Source organism: Apostichopus japonicus, chromosome 23 (genome assembly GCF_037975245.1).
Source record: "Apostichopus japonicus isolate 1M-3 chromosome 23, ASM3797524v1, whole genome shotgun sequence".
Taxonomy (NCBI): domain Eukaryota; kingdom Metazoa; phylum Echinodermata; class Holothuroidea; order Aspidochirotida; family Stichopodidae; genus Apostichopus; species Apostichopus japonicus.
In genome coordinates, this window is record NC_092583.1 from 17,780,187 (window position 1) to 17,803,303 (window position 23,117).

Consider the following 23,117-nt stretch of genomic DNA (forward strand, 5'->3'; position numbering starts at 1 on the left):
GAAGTAGTCAGCCCCCCCCCCATTAGCCCCCCAACTGAAATAGGCCAAAAAAGGAAACCTCAATGAAACACTATAGCCTACCCAAATTTTGTCAGCCAAAACGCAGTGCTACAATGGTCAATGGAAATTATGATGAATTTTGTTCTCATACGGCAATGTCGTGTGCGTTTCACAAACAGCGTGTATACAGACTAAAACAGGAGTTGTGTCAGAGAGCGCGATATAATAATTGAGCAAAGGAATTGGATCTTTCACAGCAGGTAATATTTTAGTGATACGAAAACTGTGAATTGGTATCTTCCATTCTAATTTGACTAAAGTTACTCACAAAAAAATGCATATTTTTGGAGAAATTTTCAGGTGACAAAAGCCTCGCTAAATGCCACCATTTTGCATGTAGGCCTTTCCAGGATTGGGAAAAATTTCAAAAAGGGAGGGGGGCACTCAATCTTGTAAGCCACCCACAAAATTGGCTCAGCCCCCCCCCCCCCTTAGCCTCCCCAACTAAAAATTCCTGGCGCCGCCACTGTATAGGGTACATGCATTCGTGATAGTGCTTGGTTCATAGAAATTTGTTGGCAACTGCACATGGTTTTGTAATTACCCATTTGTTGACATTAAGAAATGCTTTCTGTTCTTTCTTAAGACATTTATTTAATTATTGCATTTAACTGCAAGTAGTAATTTACTACACTCAAAAACGCCTTTGCGAGTACACTACGAGTAATATAGCTACTCTCTTAAAACACCATGGAATATACAAATTACAATGTTTTTACAGATTTTTACGTGCAATCTGAGAAATTGCAGGCTTGAGACCCATAGTTTAGGGCTAGGTATTTGCAGCATAAAACACTCGGGAAGTGCCGTTTCCGGCCATCTGGGGGTTTGAGAAACCCACAATTTTCTTTTACGCTCCGCGCCAACCGATGGTGGCGCTCCGCTTAGATAGTCTCCACACATTAGCCGCGCCTGCATCGAGCACTAAACTAATGCCGAATCAGTTGGTAGGGTGCTAAGGCTATATATAGTAATAAACACATTGCTAGTTTCTTATATATCAGACAATATTATGAACGTTCCGTTAACTTGCTATCGCTATTATACCGAAATAAATATATTTCGTAAAATGTTTGTTCACAACAGCTGAATGAAATTAAAAAGACATTATTTTTTAGTTTCTCTCTGTTTTCATAACCATTTCCGTCTTACATTATTTCATTAACAATTCTAATTACTGATTGTTTTTTTTTCCTCTAGAGAGTATCGCGAGACTTGAAATCTCTGAGGCTTTCTCTGAAGATGAAGGAGAATATTTTTGTAAGGCCTCTAACTCTGCTGGGGAAACTAGATGCACAGCTAAACTCAGAGTTAAAAGTAAGTGATATTAATCGTCTTCCTTCTCATCTTGCAGTTACCTCACTCCACTCTTACCTGTCTTCTCCTAAGTCATGCACTTCCACATCTACTTAACCTGTCGAAATCTTTTTTGCTCTCATAACAGAACGGTTTTGGTATTTATGGTACAAGTGTGGTCATAACCTGACGATGCGCATTAAACATTTCCACGTAACCAGATAGCCGCTACGTGTGATCTGTACAACAATAATAACACTATAGACCAATTAAGAAGAGAAATTGCATTTTTACATTTTCCCTTTCTCATATTTTCACGTTCTCGCACGTAAAGTGCTGTCAAGTTTGAAGGACTCATTTCATAATTCAAGAACTGAGTTATTTTCTCTCTCAGGAGCTGATTCTGAGAACTGCTTATCTGAGAGGCGTCAGTCACGTGTCACTCAGCCCTTCCTCAATGGCCGTCATAATTCTGCATCAAGTAGCGCCTCCGAGGATGTCCCAACCAGAAAAATGTCTTCCACTTTAAATATCACATTGTCAACGCCTGTGAAAAGCAAACCTGTCTCTCCGGTAACCATAGAAATAGACACGAACTCACTTGTAAATGGAATAGCGCCATCCATTCCTATTGATGTTCAGCAGACGACAGCCTCAAATCGCCACATTTCTCGCGGTGATTCGACAGATATAAGCACGGATTTTGACGACTACGAACCACCAAAACCAGCTGGAAAACTTCCGAAATTTCTTTCGGAATTAGAAGACGTTCATTTTGTGGAAGGAACAACAGCACGACTACGTTGTAAAATCTCCGGAGATCCCAAACCACACATTTTGTGGTTCAAAGGCGATTCTGAAATCAAAGAAGGAACAAAATATAAAGTGGAAGTATTTGATCAAGAAGTCATACTGACAGTTCGAGACGCTACAGAACGAGACGCAGGAAACTATCGTCTAGAAGCGCGAAACTCTGAAGGCATGGCGAAAAGCTCGGCAGAACTTTTAGTGACTGGTAAGTTTATTTTGTAATGATAGAGTTTATTCGTAATCGGCTGTAGTCTATCTTAATCAGGACTGAATATTTTAACATGTCGATCTAGGAGGAACATAGCCTTATTGTTTTGTTTAAATCTGTGTCGTAGAATTGAATTGGGAGGAGGGGGGGGGATAGGTAGAACTGCAGATATATAGGTCAATGTTGAAGCTTTTTTTCAGACCTTTTTGTGAAGGTGCACTGGTCTGGTTAGTATTATACTTACATCTCTAATAACTTTGGAACTAATTTTTAAAACGATACTAATGCGCAGAAATTATGTTGAGTGTTGGATTTCAAAAAAGACTTTTGAGTTTGAGTCTATTTTAGGTTTAGTTGAAATTCTGCCTGTGGCTGCTTGCTTATAACTAAGTTTCATTCTCATCATCATCATCTCAAATACTACAAATACTACATGATTTTCGTCATATTTGACACAAATTCAATTAGAGACGTTCTCATTTCTAGAGCTGTGACGTCATTAACTAAGAGCTAACATGTGACCATTAAATCTTCCAACAGTAAGAACACAAAGAAACAACCTTACTGTTTGTTGAAGTCGTTGACGAACAGTTGTTAAGTACTTAAATTGTTTGATTAAGGTATTAATTCGTTGTGGTTTCTTATTACCAAGATCCACTTGCGATTACAAACGCTAATCGTGTTTTCACAATTTAACTGGACAGATAAGCTTTACAATTCATTGCTGTCACGAAGGTGACCACAACTTCAGACTAAATACTTGGGAGACTATATAGACTTTTGGAATGCTCGTCAGTGGCGGCGGAACCGGGGGGCTTGGGGGGGCTCAGCCCCCCCAATGAAAAAGTTGAGGGGGCAAATGCATGATAAGCCCCCCCAATATTTACCAAGGCTCCGAAACGTGCATCTGCCCATTTTTCAATGCATACTTGTCGATCTGTCCGATGCACACGTATACTATATAGGTGTAATAATTTAGTAATTGCTGGGGGACCCTCGGCCCGTCCCCTGGCTATAGACCACATTGTCACCCCAACCGCGTCTTCACGCCCCGTGAAAAGTGGAAGCAGTGAGTGTGAGTACCTGTAAGCGTAACACAACTTCGTCTTAGGCCAATGACTTGCCTCATTTCAGCCAGTTCTCCAACATCCCCTTACTTAGTGGCGGAGCGTCTATATATACAGTCAGGGGGCGGATGCCCCCCCCCCCTGACAGACTCAAATGGACTGCTGGCGCCCTTTTCAGCTTTTCACTATACTTTTTACTTATTCGCTATTATTGACTATTTTATTGCGCTCTCATATACCTATTGACATTTGTCATATTCTGTTGGTGTAATTTTCCGACAAAATGGCGACGACACCTATTTATTCTCCGTTTATCTGCAAATTAGCAAGGCCCGGAAAGGGTCATTTCCTGCAATCTAGGGAGTATCTTTACTCAAAATTTTTCTGTACGCTCCGCGCCAACCTGTGGTGGCGCTCCACTTAGATAGTGTCGAAAGCGCCCCTACAGACCATTCTTGCCCCCCCGACCAATACCCCTAGCTCCGCCACTGCCCTTACTACACTCAAAAACGTCTTTGCGAGTACACTACGAGTATAATAGCTACTCTCTTAAAACACCATCGAATATACAAATTACAATGTTTTTACAGACTTTAACGTGCAATCTGAGAAATTGCAGACTTGAGACCCATGTTTTAGGGCTAGGTATTCGCAGCATAAAACACACGGGAAGTGCCGTTTCCGGCCATCTGGGGGTTTGAAATAACCCAAAATTTTCTTGTACGCTCCGCGCCAACCGATGGCGGCGCTCCGCTTAGATAGTCTCCACACATTAGCCCCCCCAATAATTTTTCCGTTCCGCCGCGCCTGATGCTCGTTACATTTCTGAAGAATGTTAGTGTTTTGAAATGTGCACGGTTAGAGAATATTCCCTCAAATGTCCAAACCCTCAAACCATATATATAAGGCGTTGTGGAAAGACTACATTATCGGCCGAAATAGGTCGAAACTGTGTGACTACCCCCACCTTGGAATAATTTGAAATCACTGGAAGGATCTTGGTATTGTTATAGCCACTATGGTTATTTTACCGCATCTTCAAGTAACTTATCCAACATTCACCAAAACCCAACGTTCGCAGCATTAATGTTTTAACTGTATTATACATCAATTTAGCTACTATACATTGACAGTTAATCGCTCGTAGAAATGCATGATGATACACAGTGATTGTTATCCATATCTTGATGTCAAAGGCTTATAGGAAAATCTATGAATTTGCATAAACAATGTCTTAAGTATTGCGCGAATATTGGGATGCAGTGACGTGCACATGATTTCAAGGAATGGGGGGGGGGGGGAGTGGGGTGGAGAGATTCCTAATTTCACCCGTCTGATTTAGGTAGGGGTATGGAGTTTATTTTACGAACGAGGGTCTGACTGGGGTTGTTGAGGGGGAAATGGTGCTTTGTGAGATATATTGCTATAATTAACGTTGTGCCAACAAATATTTTTGAAATTTGGAAAATCCGCGACTGTCCATTTCTCCTCGGACGACTCAGGAGGTGGGGATACCCCCTCCCCCACACACACACCCCTTGTGCGCGCCACTGGTGTGATGCAGTAACGTATAATATTTGTGCATAATGTGCGTGGTTGTATAACTGCCCGTTTAGGCAGGCCGCTTGTTTGTAAATGAATTACATTGTTTACTTACACTATGTATATTGTTTGCTGTGTTATTTTCCTTACGTTGTTCTCATACCATTTCACCTTCTCGCTATCTTTACTGTATAATGTGGTCGTTGGTTTGGTTAACATCTCTTTCTGGCTTGTTTTTGCAGTGTACATCTTGTCGAACGTATATAATGAATATTCATGTCATCATTTATTGTTATTAATCTATTCACTTGCACTTGTCTTTCTGTGCACTCACATTGCACCCTGCCAGCTCCCCCGACCATTCTCCACACACCCGGTCCAGTAAGGGTTGCTGTGGGGGCTACAGCGTCACTTCAGTGTAAGTTCAATGGCGCTCCGATGCCAACTGTGACGTGGAAAAAACTACGGAGGATGATACAGACCAGTGAACGATACGTAGTCACAACTTCTGATAAGGATACAACTCTTGCCATACAAGATGTGGATGAAAGAGATGCCGGGAGATATACTTTAGTTATAGAAAATGATCTTGGTTCAGATGAGGCTATTGTATCATTAAGTGTTGTTGGTAAGTGGTCATGTCCCCATACGTCCTACTTCTTACCTCTCCTTACCCCTCCCAGGTGTTAAGTGTGGTTGGGGAGTGGGCATGTCCCCATACGTCCTACTTCTTACCTCCGTCCCTCATAGGTGTATACGCATGCTCTGTTGTTTCTTACATTATGTCAAACAGATGATCATAGGTATTCCCTGGAATGTTTTGTACGTGTCTTAGAAAGACAGGCTATGTGGAACTTTCTTCCACGTAGATGATCTAGAAATTCACTTGCTTTATCGATCCATATGTTCCACTCTTAAAGCCGCATGGACATGTTAGTTCAATAGGGACCATCCGTCGCCCCCCCCCCCCCCTACCCCATATCACAAAAACTGGGTAAATTCTCAATGATGAGCTTGTTCGTAAACTTCAAGTTTCCTGTTTGTGCCCTCACTTTGTTCTCTTTACCCGGTTCACTTAATGTATATCAATGGACATTGTTCATCATTGGTGACGTCATAATGTTGTCTTGTATGATACATTTCACTGTAAGTTCATAGTTGTATGTTACTTTATAGGCCAACCTGACCCACCGACGGGCAAACCGCTTGTAACAAACGTAGACTCATCGTCAGTCGTTTTGTCATGGTCCGGTACCAGTTATGACGGCGGAAGTCGCATAATAGGTTACGTCATTGAGTCACGTGAATCATTGGACTCCATGTGGAAAAAAGTCGATAGCGTTGACAGCACGTCATTCAAGGTCAAAGGTCTCAAATCGGATACAGAATATCACTTCCGGGTTAGGGCAGAAAATGATTTCGGGACCAGTGATCCAGGGCGTATATCAGCTGTGGTTCGGACCAATAAAGCCTCAACAACTGGAAACGGGTTTAGGTCCAGAAACAGGGAAATTATTCCAGGTGTGTTACTTTAAAGCAATTAAAATCTGCCAGAGAAAGCAAAGGAAGTACATTTTCATATATAAGACTCATAAATTTGTATATATATATATATATATATATATATATATTTGTATATGTATTTGTATATATACATATAAATATCTATATGTATATGTATGTATATTACATCCTCCTGCAAGCAGGAACTCGCGAAGAAGCCTAATTGGCTTATCAAAGCCGCAAGCTGACCGAAGTCAGTCTCTTACATTCATATTTAACGTCCATGATTATGAATTGTTAATTTTCAACAACTCTGTAACTGGACGACATTTACATATGTACATATATATTTATGTATATGTTTATGTATGTATATATGTATATGTATGTATAAGTAGTATGTACATACATATGTATGTATAAGTAGATGCAGGAGGTTTATTAAGGGGCAAAGGGGAAAATGTAGGAAAATATCAATGCCTCTGCCCCCACATATCGCTAGCAACCCATGTAAGTGATGAAGTCATTCATTCATATATTTGTGTGGTAATGATCGTAAGTATGAGTTAATTTCCACATACTTGAATTGCTGTGTAACTAACCTGACTTGACGTCACTACTGCATGCACTCTAATAACCTTTTTATTATTTTCTACTTGTTTGACTTTTTGCATAAGCTCTGTTATGACTTACGGAATTGCGCCATCCTCTCATGCATTCAATCGCGGCTCACATAAATGGTGGAACTGTGACGTATTTGCTAAAACTCCGTTGCGACCGTAATCATTCTGAATGATTATGGGAAGGGAGTGAAAGTTGGTTTTGATAAGTTTGTTATTGTTTAAGGATATCAGTTTGTTAAGCTTAGTAAATCCGATAGTGCATTTGTGTAGGTATGTATAGCCCACATACACTAGTCACCCCTTGACAATACGAAAACACGTACTACGTTAGACAGGATATATCTTCAGAGACCTCTGGCTTATATATGTTGTATAATTCTACCTCATCAATAAACTCTGTCCTGAAATCGTAGAAGTTCGACAGAAGAACAATACATAGAATTAAAACACATGAAAGAGAACCACCTGAAATATTCCTTGTTTTATGCATTGTATTTACAGATACCGAAAATGGACCCCGAAGGAAAGTTTCGATCAAAACAAACGATGCCTTCAGTAAACATTATGAATTGAAAGAACAAATTGGAAAGTAAGTCGAACATTTGTTTCTATTTGCTGTAATAATTTCCGACTATGCAGGGAATAGTATGACTATATAGCATATGGTCAACTGGGAAGCGATTTTAGCCAACAGAAGATTGATAGTTTACCCAACCACTTCCGCGTTTCATATATGAAGTATTGTAATTTTATTAAAACTAGTTAAACGCTTGTATAACAGCATTTGGTAATTTGGCCCAATTACGGAGTAGAGTTTACGGTGATTGGCCAGATATCTCAAGAGTGCCACGATATCGGGGAGACAGGTAATACTCCGTCCCTTGTGTGTAAGAAAACATATCAGAGAAGTATTACGGAAGCTTATAAATTCCCATCTGGGTGCATTTTTCTCGTTGATTCTTCAAAATATCTTTGCATAATCCACAATATTTGGTTTTATGGCTGATAAAGTAGCATGTCTTGAGTTATCACTAGTGCCCGAGGCTGCAAACATCCAGCACGACTGCACGTGGAAAAGCTTCCTCCTGGCCTGTCAACGCTGATCCCCCTTCCTGGATAGAGGAACATGACAATACAGTTTCAATCAATATGATCATATTTTGATTATTATATTTTATTTGCATCAGAGGAAGGTTTGGAACGGTCTTCTTGTGCGTGGAGAAATCAACTGGTAAACGAATGGCCGCTAAGTTCATCTCGGCAACACCTAAAGAGAAACAAGAAGTCAAGGATGAAATCGGTGTAATGGGGGAACTGAGTCATCCTAAGCTTCTACGTTGCTATGATGCGTTTGAAGATCCCAAGCAAATGGTTTTGGTCCTAGAATTGTAAGTAATCTCTTGCGAAATAATTGTGCGGAACGTCGATAGTATTAAAAAATAATTATTAAAGTTAAACAAAAAATATTAAAGTTAAAAGACCCCAGGTCTCCACATGGATAGGGTTATATATATTCCGACTTGGCCAGTCTTATCCCGCGGTTTTCATGCTTTCCTTTCTTTATCATATTTAGTATTTCTGGCGGAGAATTATTTGAACGCGTAATTGATGACGATTTTGAACTGAGGGAGAGTGACGTCATCAAGTACATACGTCAGGTGTGTGAGGGCGTTAAACACATGCACGAGAAGAACATACTCCACTTGGATCTCAAACCTGAGAACATAATGTGTGTCGATACAAACGGGAGTGACGTGAAGTTAATCGACTTTGGTCTTGCAAGAAAATTCACCGGAAGGGAAAGTATAAAGGTGATGTCTGGGACACCTGAATTTGTCGCACCGGAAGTGATCAATTTCGATGAGATTAGCTACACTACAGACATGTGGAGCGTTGGAGTCATTGCATACATTTTGTAAGTAGCATTTATTTATTTGATTCCACTAATCTAGTCATGATATGTACGATCTGAGTAACACATACACAGACATAGATATTGGTTACCGAAAGACATTTGTGAGTATTATAAGAACCGTTTATTCCTTTGCAGGTTGAGTGGGTTGTCTCCGTTTATGGGTGATGACGATTCGGAGACATTGAGTAACGTCACTTTGGGAGAGTGGGATTTTGAAGACGAAGCATTCGATGACATCTCCGAAGATGCCAAAGATTTCATTTCAAAACTTTTGGTGAAAACGAAAGAGTAAGTAAGATTCAATGCAGTAGTATCTTCCGAGTAGAGAGTGTCAGAGAGAATGCCAGAGTGAGGGAGGGTGGGGGGGGGGAGTGTCAGAGAGAATGCCAGAGTGAGGGCGGGTGCGGGGTGAAAGAGTGTCAGAGAGAATGCCAGAGAGAGGGGTGAAAGAGTGTCAGAGAGAATGCCTGAGGGAGGGTGGGGGGGGGGTGAAACAGTGTCAGAGAGAATGCCAGAGAGAGGGGTGAAAGAGTGTCAGAGAGAATGCCAAAGAACAGGGTGAAACAGTGTCAGAGAGAATGCTAGAGAGAGAGGGGGAAGGAGAGAATTTATCTATCTATCCATCTATGCATCTATCTATGCATCTATCTAGCTAGCGAGCTATCTCTCTAGCTAGCAATCTAGCTAGCAAGCAAACAAACAAATTTAATTTACCTTACAGAAAGCGAATGACATCCGAAGAAGCGCTGCGCCACAAGTGGTTGAATCCATCTCGCTACTCCAAAGCATCGAATACCAAAATATCAACCGATAAACTAAAGAAGTTTGTTGCCCGACGCAGATGGCAGGTTCGTACTAGCTAATGATACACACCGCCCCTATATTCGTGGACTTGCCACAGACTGGTTCTACGTTCTGAAGTATGTCGCAATAGAAAACAAATTACCCGGGGGGGGGGGGGGTGCATGAGGGTTAGTCTACCACTCTTACATGCATATGTCCTTTCATGCATAGCATGTCCAGAAAAGTAACTTCGATATTTTTGTTTGTAAAAGGTACGGGCTGCAGCCTTAACGATATATTTGTCTATTTTTTCAGAAAACGACCAATGCTCTTAGAGCCGTGAATCGAATGACGTCAATGGCCGCCATGTTGTTGAAGGGTAAAAAGTCGGAAGGAGACGAAACGGATACATCCCCGAAACCGACAGAGACAGGAAGAAATGGATCCATTTCGCTTTCAAGTGTAGGAAAAAGTAGTAGGGACACCGATACAGAGAGTATGACGTCATCTCTCTCAACTACATCAGCATATTCGTCTGGTGCAATTTCAGCCAATCGGGAGCAAGAACACACCGATGACGTCAACAAAGACGGAAAAGATGCTAGACAAAGTTCAAGTGAAACAGATGAAAATGAGAACCGACGTGAAACCTCCGTTTCCCTGGTAAAGCCCAAATTTACGAAAACCATCGTGGATTGCATCGTTTTCGAGGGCGATTGTGCACGGTTTGATTGTCTGATTGAAGGTACGCCAGAACCCGAAGTCACGTGGTACTTAGATGATGAGGAAATTGAGGAAACTGATCGATTTACTTTGGACTATGATGAAGGTGGACATTACTCCTTAATTATCCGAAAGGCGGAAGAAAATGACGAAGGCGATTATGTCGTCATTGCCAAAAACAAAGCGGGGCAAGTATCCTGTGCAGCCGAGCTACTAGTAGAAATGACCGGCGATGGATTTTAGTAAGCAAATTTTCATGGAACGGCGAACAAACTGTTGCTCTTGTGGAAATAACGATGGGTGCATTTTTCGAATGTCAGTACAGTTTTGACTGCGGTCTATTACTTCCGCCTTCAACGTTAGACTATTACGTAGCTATGCAACTGTTCGTTAATGAGCAAAATTTCTTATCCTTCCATTTTCATTCCAAAAACTTTCACAAGTTACATTCTTTTTGTATTCCCTTCATTTTTAGAAATCACAATTCGAGAAAGTTTTATATAACGGTAGTTACTTTAGCTATAGAAAATGAATATCGGTTATTTTAGTACATTTGTTCATAAGTTTAACGATTTCAAGTTGCAACGCTTATACGTTGCGACCTTTTTACCAAACGGACCAAGTTACATCGAACTTGTATCTATGGTTAGTTAGCAATTTAAAGTAAAACACTGGGTTGCTTGGCTGCGTGGAGCTCAGCTGTAAGCTTAGGACACTGAATGAAAGGGTGACGTCACAAGGTGAGCTAAAACTCCCAACTTTAAATTGCTCCTGTTCGGCGTTCCATGAACGCTTTGAAAAAGCCTTTTACGCCCTTTCCAATCAATGTGTTACAGACATGCTACATTACCATTCTGAGTCATAAGAGCACAAGTACCATAGAACTAAGTCGTAGGACCACACAAGTACCATGGAACTAAGTACTTCGTAGGTTGTGTAATTGTAAGTTTGGTTTCATGCAATAGATTTGAAGTATTTAAAAGTGTATTCATATAGGTTGATATAAGTGTTTTATATTGTACATTGATTTTACCTTTTTAATCTTTTGTAATTATTCTTTAAAAGCTGCTGTAACCATTTTATGCAAATTAAAAAGTCGTATGCAAATGATCATTACGCATGCTTGCTAAGAACATTCTCGTCATATCCAAAATAGGTTTGTCTGTCAACGAGAATCTCCTGGAATTCCAGTTTATTTGAATCCGCAGTAAAGTCGACCCCACATGGACATTTTGTCAACAAGAGCGTTTCCAACCCAAATATATATATATATTTTATTAATCATCCGTTAATTGATCATATCAAAGTTTGTATATTATTACTATTGTACCTGTCTATATACATCAATTTGGTTGTTTCATGTATCTTGAACAACAATACAGCCGAAAAATAATAATACAGCCTAATAATACAACATTACCAACATTCAGCAAATATGACCCAACAGTTCATTACTGCTACACATTCCCATTTCACATTCATTCGCGGTTCTTCACGTTTCCATGGTTACAAATCGAGTCCTACCGTTACATAATTTCTATAAGGAGGGTTATATTATGCTTCATGAATATTAATGACTCACAAAGAACCGAGGTTATATATGTAGGGATGGTTGCGTAATTTATCGTTACTTCTTATTTGGTAATTTGATACTACCCAAGATCTACTCTAGTAATATAGACGATTACGTAATATCCTGCAAAGTGTCAAAATATATTTCTCAAAGTCCAACGAATTCTTCTTATACTTTGCATCTTTGTTCTGTACGATATCTTAAGTTCCACCCCCCCCCCTCCTCCTCCCGGGAGGTTCAGAAAGGAATATTTAAAATTTAGACACGAGAAAGACCATTGGTGTATTCAAAAGGAGCAGAAAAAATATCATCTTGTATCTTAGGTATATAAAAAGCTGTCCTTTTCCTGCAATGGGTGAGAAAGAGCCAGGCATGAAGAATGACGGTACTTGATCCACCCCCTCTATTCGAAAGCTGGGATTGGATGCTACACATGATCTTGGTTGGTGAACATGTATATAAAAAAAGGGTACACTAATAGTATAGAATATATCTCCTGCCTATAGCCCCTTATGAATGTCCACGGAATCTAAACAGAGCCCCTCGGCTCCACTTCACTACGCTAAACTTTCACGTTGCATTTACGCGTTTTAATGTTTGCATAGACTAACTCAGATATTACAACACACAATCATTGCGTTACAAAGGCAAGATTTTAATGACAGTACACGATTATGCAAGGTATAAATGAAAATAATGAAATTGCAGTGATAACCTTCTCGGAAAGAAAGGACAAACATGTAAAGATTTCAGATTACAATTGTGCCATGCGATTTGTAGTAAAATCCCTCGAAAATGCGTTCAATTGGTCCGAGTGACGTCATTCGAATGACGAGAAAGTTATTTTGCTTTTTAAATTTCCGATTTACCTATCGCAAGATTAGTAAACGTACTGAGGAAAAGAAGAGTCTGTGCGAAATGTGGTTAATTCGGTGGAATAAAATCTACAAGAGCGTCTTACCTTGCTCAATAGAAATTTTGTAGAAAGACCGAGCTCAATCGGGTTATCACTTCATTTCAGACAAAATGTCCATAATGTGTCTGGTAAGCAGAATTATGACCGTGGAAAAGCAGTTGACTACTAGCCACGGAGACCGTGGCTTCTATCGTAATAAAGATGTGTAAACGAGAATGTGCACAAAATAAAAATACATGAATAGCCAAAAGATCTATGACGTATCACTTTGTCCTCATGTTGCAACCTGTCAACTTCACGTCCATCAATCACGTGGCTTATCATGTGCTTCAGTGTAGACATTGTCAATTCAACCTCTGCTTATATATAACTAAGTAAATATAATCTGTCTAAAGATTTGAAGTTGCAATACACGATATACCTTCCTCTGTCAGAACTTGTGGCGAAAGAGGTGTAACCAAGTCCTCCGTGCCGTATGGTGGCATACTCCTATTAGAGTTTATATCACTATGTTCCCTTCAGGAAAAGTGCCAAAATGCAGTAGGACATCTTTTTTGATATGTTATCAATCAGGATCTACGTTTTTTTTTTGGTGGCTTGCATGTTGAAGAGCATGAATGAAGTACATGTGATGCAAAAATTGGGTCAATTGAGGCAATTTTAGACCCCTTTAGGCCTCCCAGGAGCAGCGCACAAATATTGTTTATTACAAAATGAAGATGTTTATTTACAAGTGACGAAAACTTCAGGCCCTCATAGCAAACAATCTTCACGATCATGATACGGAAACTTGATGGTGCAATAAATTGCCAATTCGTCAGCTATCCAGTGATGGGTAGCGTTTAGCTAGAGAGAACTTCTATCTAGATTTAGAGACAACATTATTGTTGTTATTAGTGTGTAAGCCAATGGGGATTTTAATGGGCGTATGCTACCATAGCCTATAGCTAATACAAGCACCTCACTCAAGACAGTAAGAGTTCACATCCCAACCTCAGCCCCGATTTCCCTAATTATAAAACAATCGACGTAGAGGCTAAACTGGCGTGCTTTGATCAACTACGCACAGGTTGGTTTAACAAGATGTTCATTATCAAGGATAATGACTGTGAACAACGCTTTTGAAGTCTGACGTGAATTTTAAAGGTACGCTGTATTGGTCCCAAATATGCTAGATATTCAAATATGGTCACATGTGGTCAAAATTCTAAAACTGTTTTTATTGCAACCTTCGCGGAAATTGTCTTTTTGTGTGTTCCTTAAAAATGTCTGAGAACAATTTGGAGAGTAAAGACCTCCATGAAAGTACTTCTTGAAAACTTCTAGTAATTATAGCGTGCTATAATTTGGGGCCTATACTGACTACCTTTAAGCACAATTGCAATTATATGCAGCTCTGCAGTAGGAAAATCAACCTGCCATATACACTCATGTTATCAGTCTAACATAACTCGAATCGAAGGATACATATCTTAAACATTTATCATGAACAGGGGATAAGGCGGTAGGCGTGACACTGATCCAATCATGAATACCACTTCTCATTAAAAGATTATCCCTTTCTCAGATAAGCCCCATTAACATCACTGTTGACCAAAAATGGCGAACGATTTACAACCCCTAGATACCAATCCAATGAAACCTCTAGCCAACAGCGCTGCTCGACCTCGCAATAGTGTCAACAGATAGCTTCCTTGAACTACAACAATGTGACCATAATAATGTAACACTAACACTGACGGTAACTTTGGTCACAACAATTTCTCTATTGCAAGGTGTTTACTGTCTTAGAAAAAGAACAATCTTGAAAAATTGCTCAGACAGTCACATACGCGCGGTTTTTCTGTATCATGTTACAATGTATACGAGCATATTGAGGCCGTCTGCCGTCTTTATGAACTACATTTACATGTAACTGATGTTAGTCAGTAAATCCATACACGTCTTATGTTATTTCCTCTAACATAGACAATTTTTCACTTTCAAAACACTTCTCAAAAGCTTTAAAAAGTATTTATGGTGAATAAAATAATTATGGTAAAATTAACAAACTCTACATAAAAAGAAAAGAAAGTTGAAAACAGGTATATAAAGCTGCAGTGTTGTTTTAGGCATGCATCCATGCGTACATATACACAGTGCACATCGTTGTCACTGTTAGAAAGGAATCAATACAGCAGTGTAGAGGTACCAGACGTAACATGCTCTGAGCAAAAGAAATTGCTAAAAGAAAACTTGCATTGCTTTATCCACAATAAAATCTACATTACATATCATTTCGATAATTTATTGCGGCGGTGTTAAAAGAATGAGTCAGTGGGTTAGTTTTGTGGTGTCGCCTTAAAACTTGTCACAACACTCGCACGGTTCATATCACTCTACTTAGTTACAACATTGTTGAAGAAGCAATCTTACTTTGGCACCATTTAAGAAATAAAATTGTTTTGTAAATGACGATACTGGCAAAGGGAAGAAAACTACTACGAAAGACAAAGCATGACTGACTACAAGAACAACAAATCCTGTACACCTGTACACCTACACTCCTGTACACCTGTACTCCTGTACACATGTTCCCATGTACACCTATACTCATGTACACCTGCACACCTGTGCACCCGTACACCTGTACACCTGCACTCCTGTGCTACGGTACTCCGGTACACCTGTACTCCCGTACACATGTACTCCTGTATTCCTGTACACATGAACACCTGTACTCCTGTAGACCTGTGCTCCTGTACACATGAACACCTGTACTCCTGTACACATGTACACCTATACTCCTGTACACCTGTACACCTGTACTCCTGTACACCTGTAAACATGTACACCTATACTCCTGTACACCTGTACACCTATACTCCTGTACACCTGTAAACATGTACACCTATATTCCTGTACACCTGTACACATGTACACCTATACTCCTGTACACCTGTAAACATGTACACCTATATTCCTGTACACCTGTACACATGTACACCTGTGCTCCTGTACACGTGTACACATGTACTCCTGTACACGTGTACTCCATCCATTGGTGAACTGAATAAGCACATACAACAGAAAACAATAAACCTATAATCATAAACAATGCAACTAACAAATCAGGATGCATGAAACGCCGAATCCTCAGTGGTTTCTAAACTGAAAGCTATGATTACAATTTACAGATAGTATCCTAATATTCAATTAGCGCAGGTAACACAAACAATGCAACACAATATAAATTTAGCATAGCCAGCACAGTGATAACGCAATGTAACCGGACATAACACACAATATTTGTAAAGTGCCTTAAGCTTCTGTGCACAACTTGATATATTTAACTTGTGATTGTTAATTTTACTTTGTTTTGAGATACCAGCGCCTGAAGCACACCATTTTATTTCATTGTTTTAACAATTACTTTGGGGAGGGGAGGAGAGGAAATAGGGTGAACAAGGGAGAGGAGCATTGGTTCTATAGGGGCGAGAAATTGGTGTTATTGTAGTTGCTTGTTGCTTTCTTTTCGATTATAATGTTATTTGGAATTGATCATTTTCGACTTTTTTCATAGTTATAGGCTTAACATAAGTTATTTGGGGCAAACCCTGAATACTAATCCTCAGCAAATGAGGACACACACTTTTATAAGTCAATATTTTGAAAATGGATAAACTTATTTCTATATGGTTATATTTCTATGGTAAGACTAAAGTAGCACACAATGTATATATACTGTCACAAAAAATTTTCATTCCAGCTGCAAATATTTGAAAACTCTTCTGCACAATTGTTAGAATCTGTCTTTTCACTACCATAATAGCTGAATCTATTGTCCATTCATGCAATACTAATGCTATGAGATGATAATTAATACTGGGATAAGTATGTTAAACAGGCTCAAAGCTGAGTAGCAGCATTAAGTATGTACAGAAATGTGCAACGTGTTGAGTATTTATCAAACCATTCCATAAGGGAGACATGTTTTTCTTCACCGTTTACTATTTTTGCAATGAATTTAAGCTCCCTTATTGTATAAAACTTAACAGTGCAAAAGTTAACATGACTACCACTGAAACATGTCAGCTCACTGATATGAACATGTTAATCCAACGGTCACTAACAAGGACCCCTTAACTGTTTACATAAATGGTTTATTTTCCACCGATTCTACAGGCGGTGGTTTTTCTTTCTTAGGTCTTCCACCCCCTGTATGTCCCATCTGCCACAAGTCCACACCATGCTGCCTTTTTAAATGGTTCTTCAAACTTACATTGTGAGTAAATGACTTGGAGCAAGTCTCACATCTGTAGGGTTGCTCTCCTGTGTGCTGTCTCATGTGGTGTTTCATATTAGCCTGTTGGGTGAATCCACGTTGACAATACGGACATTTAAAAGGTTTCTCAGTTCTGTGAACCACCTCATGTTTATCGCAGGCACTTTTGCTTTTGAAGCCCTTGCCACACATTGCGCATTTGTAAGCTTCCGTGGTATGAGTGTGACAACGGTTGATGTGTTGGCTAAGATAGGATCCTTTCACAACCTTACCACAAAACTGGCAGACTGCTCTCTCCATGTTACCATGGTTTTCCTGCCAGTGAATTTTAAAGCCACGAGCAGACATAAAGGACTTCCCACAAAGGTCGCAGAGGAGGTCCCCATCATTTGGCCCTTCGTGAGTACGACAGACGTGGCTAATTTTAACTCCCTTCTTGTTGATGATTCCCAAGTTGTGGAGAGATTTGCCACAGGTTGAGCAGCTGACCATAATTTTCACCCATTTCATCAAAATTTGCAAAAATTCATTCTTGTCAAATGGATCTTCCTTCACTGGTGGCAAATCCTCTGATTTTGTTTTCTTGCTGCCTGAACCTTTGGGTCTTCCCCTCGATCGCTTTGCCTTTACACTTTTCGGTTTCGTTGGCCTGCCTCTTCTTCGCTGCTTCTTGGATTCTTCACATTTTGTTTCTGTAGATTCAACTTCTCTTGAGTCTGTTTTACTTTCAGCTGAATCTTCTTTGGGAGGAAGCTTTCCTGCATCTTCCTCTGTTTTGATGTCTTCCGGCTCTTCCCTTTCACCCTCATTTTCAGGTACTTTCATGTCTTCCTGCCTCGCACCTGTCTCTGGTTTAGTCTCCATCCCATCAGAGTGGTGCAAGGCAGGATCGTCTTTTGTTAGTGATGCCTCTAGCTGTGGCTCCAAAGCTAGTGTTACTTTCTCAGAAGTGTCCTCACTTAACGTCATTTCATCTGCTTCTGTTGGGATAATAATGGGGACTTCCACACTAGTATGTATCAACTCCAGTTGAGCCTGTGTCGAATCTGATGGTGCTGGCCTTGTGTCTAATGTGGTCAAACTTGGCTGCTGCTCTGACAAACTTTGTGGCATAGTTGGTTGTATTTCTGATACATCTGAACTAATACAAGCTTCATTTGCCTGCATTTGCAGCATTTCCAGCTGCCTATGTGCCACACTTGAAGGGCTTTCAGATGGTTCATGGATCACATTTTCTTCCAATTGTGCAACTGTCACTAATGTCGTCTCGGCCATATTTACCAAGCTATGAGCTGCTTCTGCTTGACTCAGCCCAAACCCATCCTCTAAAGATTGATCTGAAATCTCCAAATTAGCACCATTCTTGTTAGCCTCTTTAGATTGTCCAGGGGTCACAGTACCCACATCTTTCTCTCCAGCATGTTCACTTCCCTGCCAAGCCATTGCTATTAGCTGTGATGGCTCTGCCATGACAACATGGTACAATGTAATACCTGGTTTGAAATCTGGTGCTGCCTTTGAGAGGAGATAGTCATGCAATTCGGTGACCACCTCTCCATGTTGTTGAAGGAGATGTTGGCAAGTAAGTCTGGGATCAGAGTCTTGAAATGAGCATATCTTACACTGATAAGACTTTGTGAGGGATGACCAGTACATTCTCTTTAATCTCGCTCTGAGGGAGAAGAGAAAACAAACAAAGTTTGAGGTATATCATTGATGTCAGAGTATCAATGGCAAGTCATTCATTGCCCTTCAAAGAAAACACTGCTCGAAAACCTCCTTCCCTGGAATAGATAGTGGTCCATAATGTCATAACAGCAGATATTCTTCAAAATATTTACTTCCCTATTATATAATGTTCTTGTTGATTAATCCTTGAAACTTGATACATTTGGAATGTTTGCTTACTTTTTACTTGCTTACTTTTTGCGTATTCAGAATTTCATCAAAATTCACCTTTTTTTAGAAATATTATTTTCCTCTGGGAATAAGTGAGTTATTATAGGTTAATGGGGGTAAAAAGAAACAGCTGAATTTCTGTGATAACGCCATGCGTTTTGATGTTGCCAGATGCATTCACAAAATACTACCAAATGCAAAAAATTCATTACTTTGAAATACAAAATGCTATGAGGATGTGGTTTTCACCTTAAGTTGCCAAACATTAGCAGAATTTGAGAGCCTTAGGCTAGTACTCATGACAAGGAGGATTTACTTGTACTCAAGGGGTTTTACTTGTATTTAATGTCTGATGCATAAATATCTAAATATATGTACTTAAAACCAAGTCACTACATTGACTATTTATAATCAGCAAACTTGATACACGAATGCAAATTACTATTCCTTCATTACTTACTACCTACAGTACGTTATTTGTGCTACACTATTTTATGAAAAATAAAACTCAAAATTGATTTGGCAAAGGAAATGCTCAGTTCTTTCCTGCATATCTAAATAGACTAAACTTACTTTGGTCTTGTAAGAGGCTTTGGAGCAAACCCCTCTTGCTTGGCTACTTCACGTGTATCATATTGCTTGTAGCCCTTTCCCTCCCCTAATGTAGCTTTCTTCTTCTTAATTTCCTCATCTTCATCATCCCACTCCCCCGTCGACTCTACTGATTCTTCAGACTCATCACCGTGACTATCCTCTTCAGGCTTGTACTCATCTGACTCATCTCCAACATCTCCAACATCTGAAAGAGAGCCATCGCTGAATCCTCCCACAGATGCTGCACTGTCTGATAACTCTTCTTCCATATCAACTACCTTTGTCTTCTTCTTTGGGGGACTACCATCCTCATCTTTTTCTGCCTTTTTCTTGCTTTCTTTCAACTTCAGAGGTTTTGGAGCTATAATAATGTCTTGTGATTTCTTTACTTTTTTCTTGACTAATTTTGACCCAGATATGGGATGTTTGTCTACCCTGAAGGCAACAAAGAGAAACAAAGAATTAGTGAAACTGGCAAAGTTGTAAATTCAAAATTCAAATACAGGACAACTTTATCATTTGGACTGTGTGTAGCATTACAACTGTATGCTTCATGAAAGAGGCCAGTGCCATTGCAGGCTTCAAATGTGCTCAGGAACTACTTGTGTAGATAAATAGTTTGACTTAATTTATTAATAAAACATTGCTATGATTATACCATGTTTTGCAATACAGTATGTATCAATTGAATTGCTTCCAATATCATCGTTTGAAAAACTAGCAGAACGAATATAACTACACTACAGTAGCTGCTGTTCATAAAAACAACTCAACACAAATACATATTCATTCCTTTTGCCATGGCAATAAAATACAAGCTTATTTTAAGATTAAACATGTGGAACCTTAATTTAAGTAAAAAATACAGCTTTTGCTGATTAGTTTATACATAATTTCTTTCAGTTGGAATTGTCAGAGGTTTATTGAAACTATACTGCAATATTATTGAGACAGGCTGTGAAAAATATATCAATGGCACTCTCAACAACAGTATTACCAGGCCCAGTGGCCCACATACAAAGAATTTCAGTTAATTTTTGTGGATCATAGCTTTAATTCAGAAATGAAGGAAGAAATGTCCCATTTTATCAACAAACAGTAGAAGAGATGTTTAAGTAAACATAATTAAAATGATTATTTCTCAAATCTCATCTGTTTTGTTCTTATTTGTGGTGAAAGAGTCTTACCCAATAGGTCCATTGAAGGTGTACATAGTGCTACTTCCAGACACAGATGGGACTGGTACAAAGAGATGAGATGTAGACTCATATCTAAACAAGAGGACGGAAAGTAATATTTAGTATACTCACACTTTTGATGATGTAGCATATGACACACAGTTGAATGTCATCGGTACAACACATAACACTTTGTTGGAATACATGAAGGTAAGTTGAATAACAGGTAATATATCAAGGAAATGCACAATATTTTAGCCACTACAGCAGTTGGAATGTTGGGGAAATTTCACATTCCAAGATTTTTATATCCACAGCCAACGTTACTGAGTATCCACTCCAGTAATTTGAAATCTCTTACTAAACAAAAGAGAGATAATGGTGTGGGGAAAGAACATTAGGACATTTCTAACTACAGTATCACTTAGTCTGCACTTACTAGGCCTACAAATGGCTTTCAAGAAAGGATTCTATCTTTCTCAGCTGCTGGGTGAATGAGAGAATGGTCATGGTATCTGCTGAGCAACCAGATGAATACAGTAGTGAGAGCACCATCCTTTTCCTTGCCCGGTGAATAGCATGTCTAATTGTCTTATTATCTTAATGGTTCATTATGCATTCCACTATAAACACTACCCAACTGATCCTTAACTCTACAATGGTTTATCAAACTGTTGTACAGTAAATAGTCACACAATAATGAGTTTTCATTAGTCTGGCCCATTCACAGCAACTTAGCACTTGAAAACTTCAATCCAAAACATGCCACTGTCCAGTATTCTTGTTGTTGTTTTGGTCAATATGTATTTATATCAATGAGTCGTATGCGCCTCTAGCCACTTTTGGCCTTTCCGGTCATAACTGTACTATAAATGTACTGGGAATATGCTGGGCTACATATTCTAAGCAATCACCATGTATAGATCTCCATTATATAATGTACTGTATTTCTCACTCTTAAGGTCCCACAACAGATAGAGAGCTGTTCCAAGGACACATTTCACAAATACTGTCCAGTCCCTTGCACCGTTTTTGCAAGACTTTTCACTAAGTTCCATAATGAGACATGTGCTTGTGTATGCTTCAGGGTTACCGTCTGTCTCTCGACCTCTGTGAAGGGGCCAAAACTTTGGTAAAATAGTACCTTGTCATGCTTGTGTGATAATTTAATACTGCATCTAGTGACAAAATGGCTTCTATAGAGTATGGTGACCAGACATGCCCGATTTTCGGGGACAGTCACCGATTACAATATTCATCCCCAATTAACAAGTGTCCCCAAAATGTCCCAGATTTAACAAGAACACCCAGTATGTGATAGTGTTTCCTACGACATAGTTTCTCCTCTACCAGACTAGCACTTTTTTCTCACATCCCCTCCCAACAGACCCCATCCCCAGGCCATCTTACAACATTTTGTCCCAGGTTCCTATTTAAAAAATATGTTCACCTTACTTTAAACTGACAAGATTGAAATTAATGAAAACAATGTCAGTAGGCAAGTCATAACTAGTCTTATTAGTAAACATTGGTACACTTACAAGACCAGTCTCAATAAACCAATCTTAGGCCTATTAGAGTAAACTAAGAACCACATTGAAAGAGTGGACGCCTCCTTTTATTGTATTGTTACTGATACTGATAGTGATACTGATAATAGTGTAGTAAAATCTAGGCACGAGCTTGCAAGGTCTCTGTTTGGGAATGTTATAGTACAAACCTGTGCATAAGCAGATCTGCGAAATCTTGATCTCCAATACCATGTTCCTTGCGTAGTTCTATCCATTTCTTCGCAGTCTTCCCGAGAAGAGTAATTGGTAAGCGGAATATATCTTCCCTTTGATGGGTTGGCATCACAAACATAACCGGTAAGGCAGGTGGAACCAAGTTATTTGATGCCATTTTGGAGGCATCTTACGGTAGTTTACAGTGAACAAACAGTAAATGTAAACGGAACTAGTAACCAAAATTGAAGTAAACCAGATTGCTGAATACACTCCTTTAAAATCCCGCTCACCTAAGACAACATCTAAATCTATTATTACCTCACTGTATTGTTTTCAGCTACATTTTGACCAGCCATACTTTACGAAGAGACGGAGGGGCGAACGGAGGAAGGGGAAGAAAAAGGAGAAGAATGAATGAAAAGAAAGAAGCAGCATC

General features: G+C 39.5%; 2 protein-coding genes across 5 annotated transcripts in view; one reads left to right on the plus strand and one right to left on the minus strand.

The window, feature by feature from the left end:
* The window catches only part of LOC139965033 (myosin light chain kinase, smooth muscle-like), a 116,341-nt gene extending 104,076 nt beyond the window's left edge, over positions 1-12,265 (plus strand). For 3 of the 4 annotated variants that reach the window (XM_071967194.1, XM_071967195.1, XM_071967196.1), the window contains 10 exons: positions 1,261-1,377; positions 1,751-2,371; positions 5,333-5,611; positions 6,160-6,504; positions 7,611-7,698; positions 8,297-8,497; positions 8,683-9,024; positions 9,160-9,312; positions 9,746-9,872; positions 10,123-12,265. In XM_071967194.1, the coding sequence (XP_071823295.1) occupies positions 1,261-1,377; positions 1,751-2,371; positions 5,333-5,611; positions 6,160-6,504; positions 7,611-7,698; positions 8,297-8,497; positions 8,683-9,024; positions 9,160-9,312; positions 9,746-9,872; positions 10,123-10,773 (2,924 nt within the window). In that variant the 3' untranslated portion in view covers positions 10,774-12,265. The remainder of the gene's footprint in view (positions 1-1,260; positions 1,378-1,750; positions 2,372-5,332; positions 5,612-6,159; positions 6,505-7,610; positions 7,699-8,296; positions 8,498-8,682; positions 9,025-9,159; positions 9,313-9,745; positions 9,873-10,122) is intronic. The other variant, XM_071967197.1, reaches the window with a different exon arrangement.
* A 2,841-nt stretch (positions 12,266-15,106) lies between these two features.
* LOC139965035 (uncharacterized) lies at positions 15,107-22,930 on the minus strand. Its single transcript, XM_071967198.1, has 4 exons — positions 22,675-22,930; positions 20,964-21,047; positions 19,756-20,211; positions 15,107-18,955 (listed from the first exon to the last, which is right to left on the minus strand). Exons 1-4 carry the CDS (start codon positions 22,854-22,856, stop codon positions 17,149-17,151), a joined length of 2,529 nt encoding a protein of 842 aa, XP_071823299.1. The 5' UTR covers positions 22,857-22,930; the 3' UTR covers positions 15,107-17,148.
* Positions 22,931-23,117: the final 187 nt, after the last annotated feature.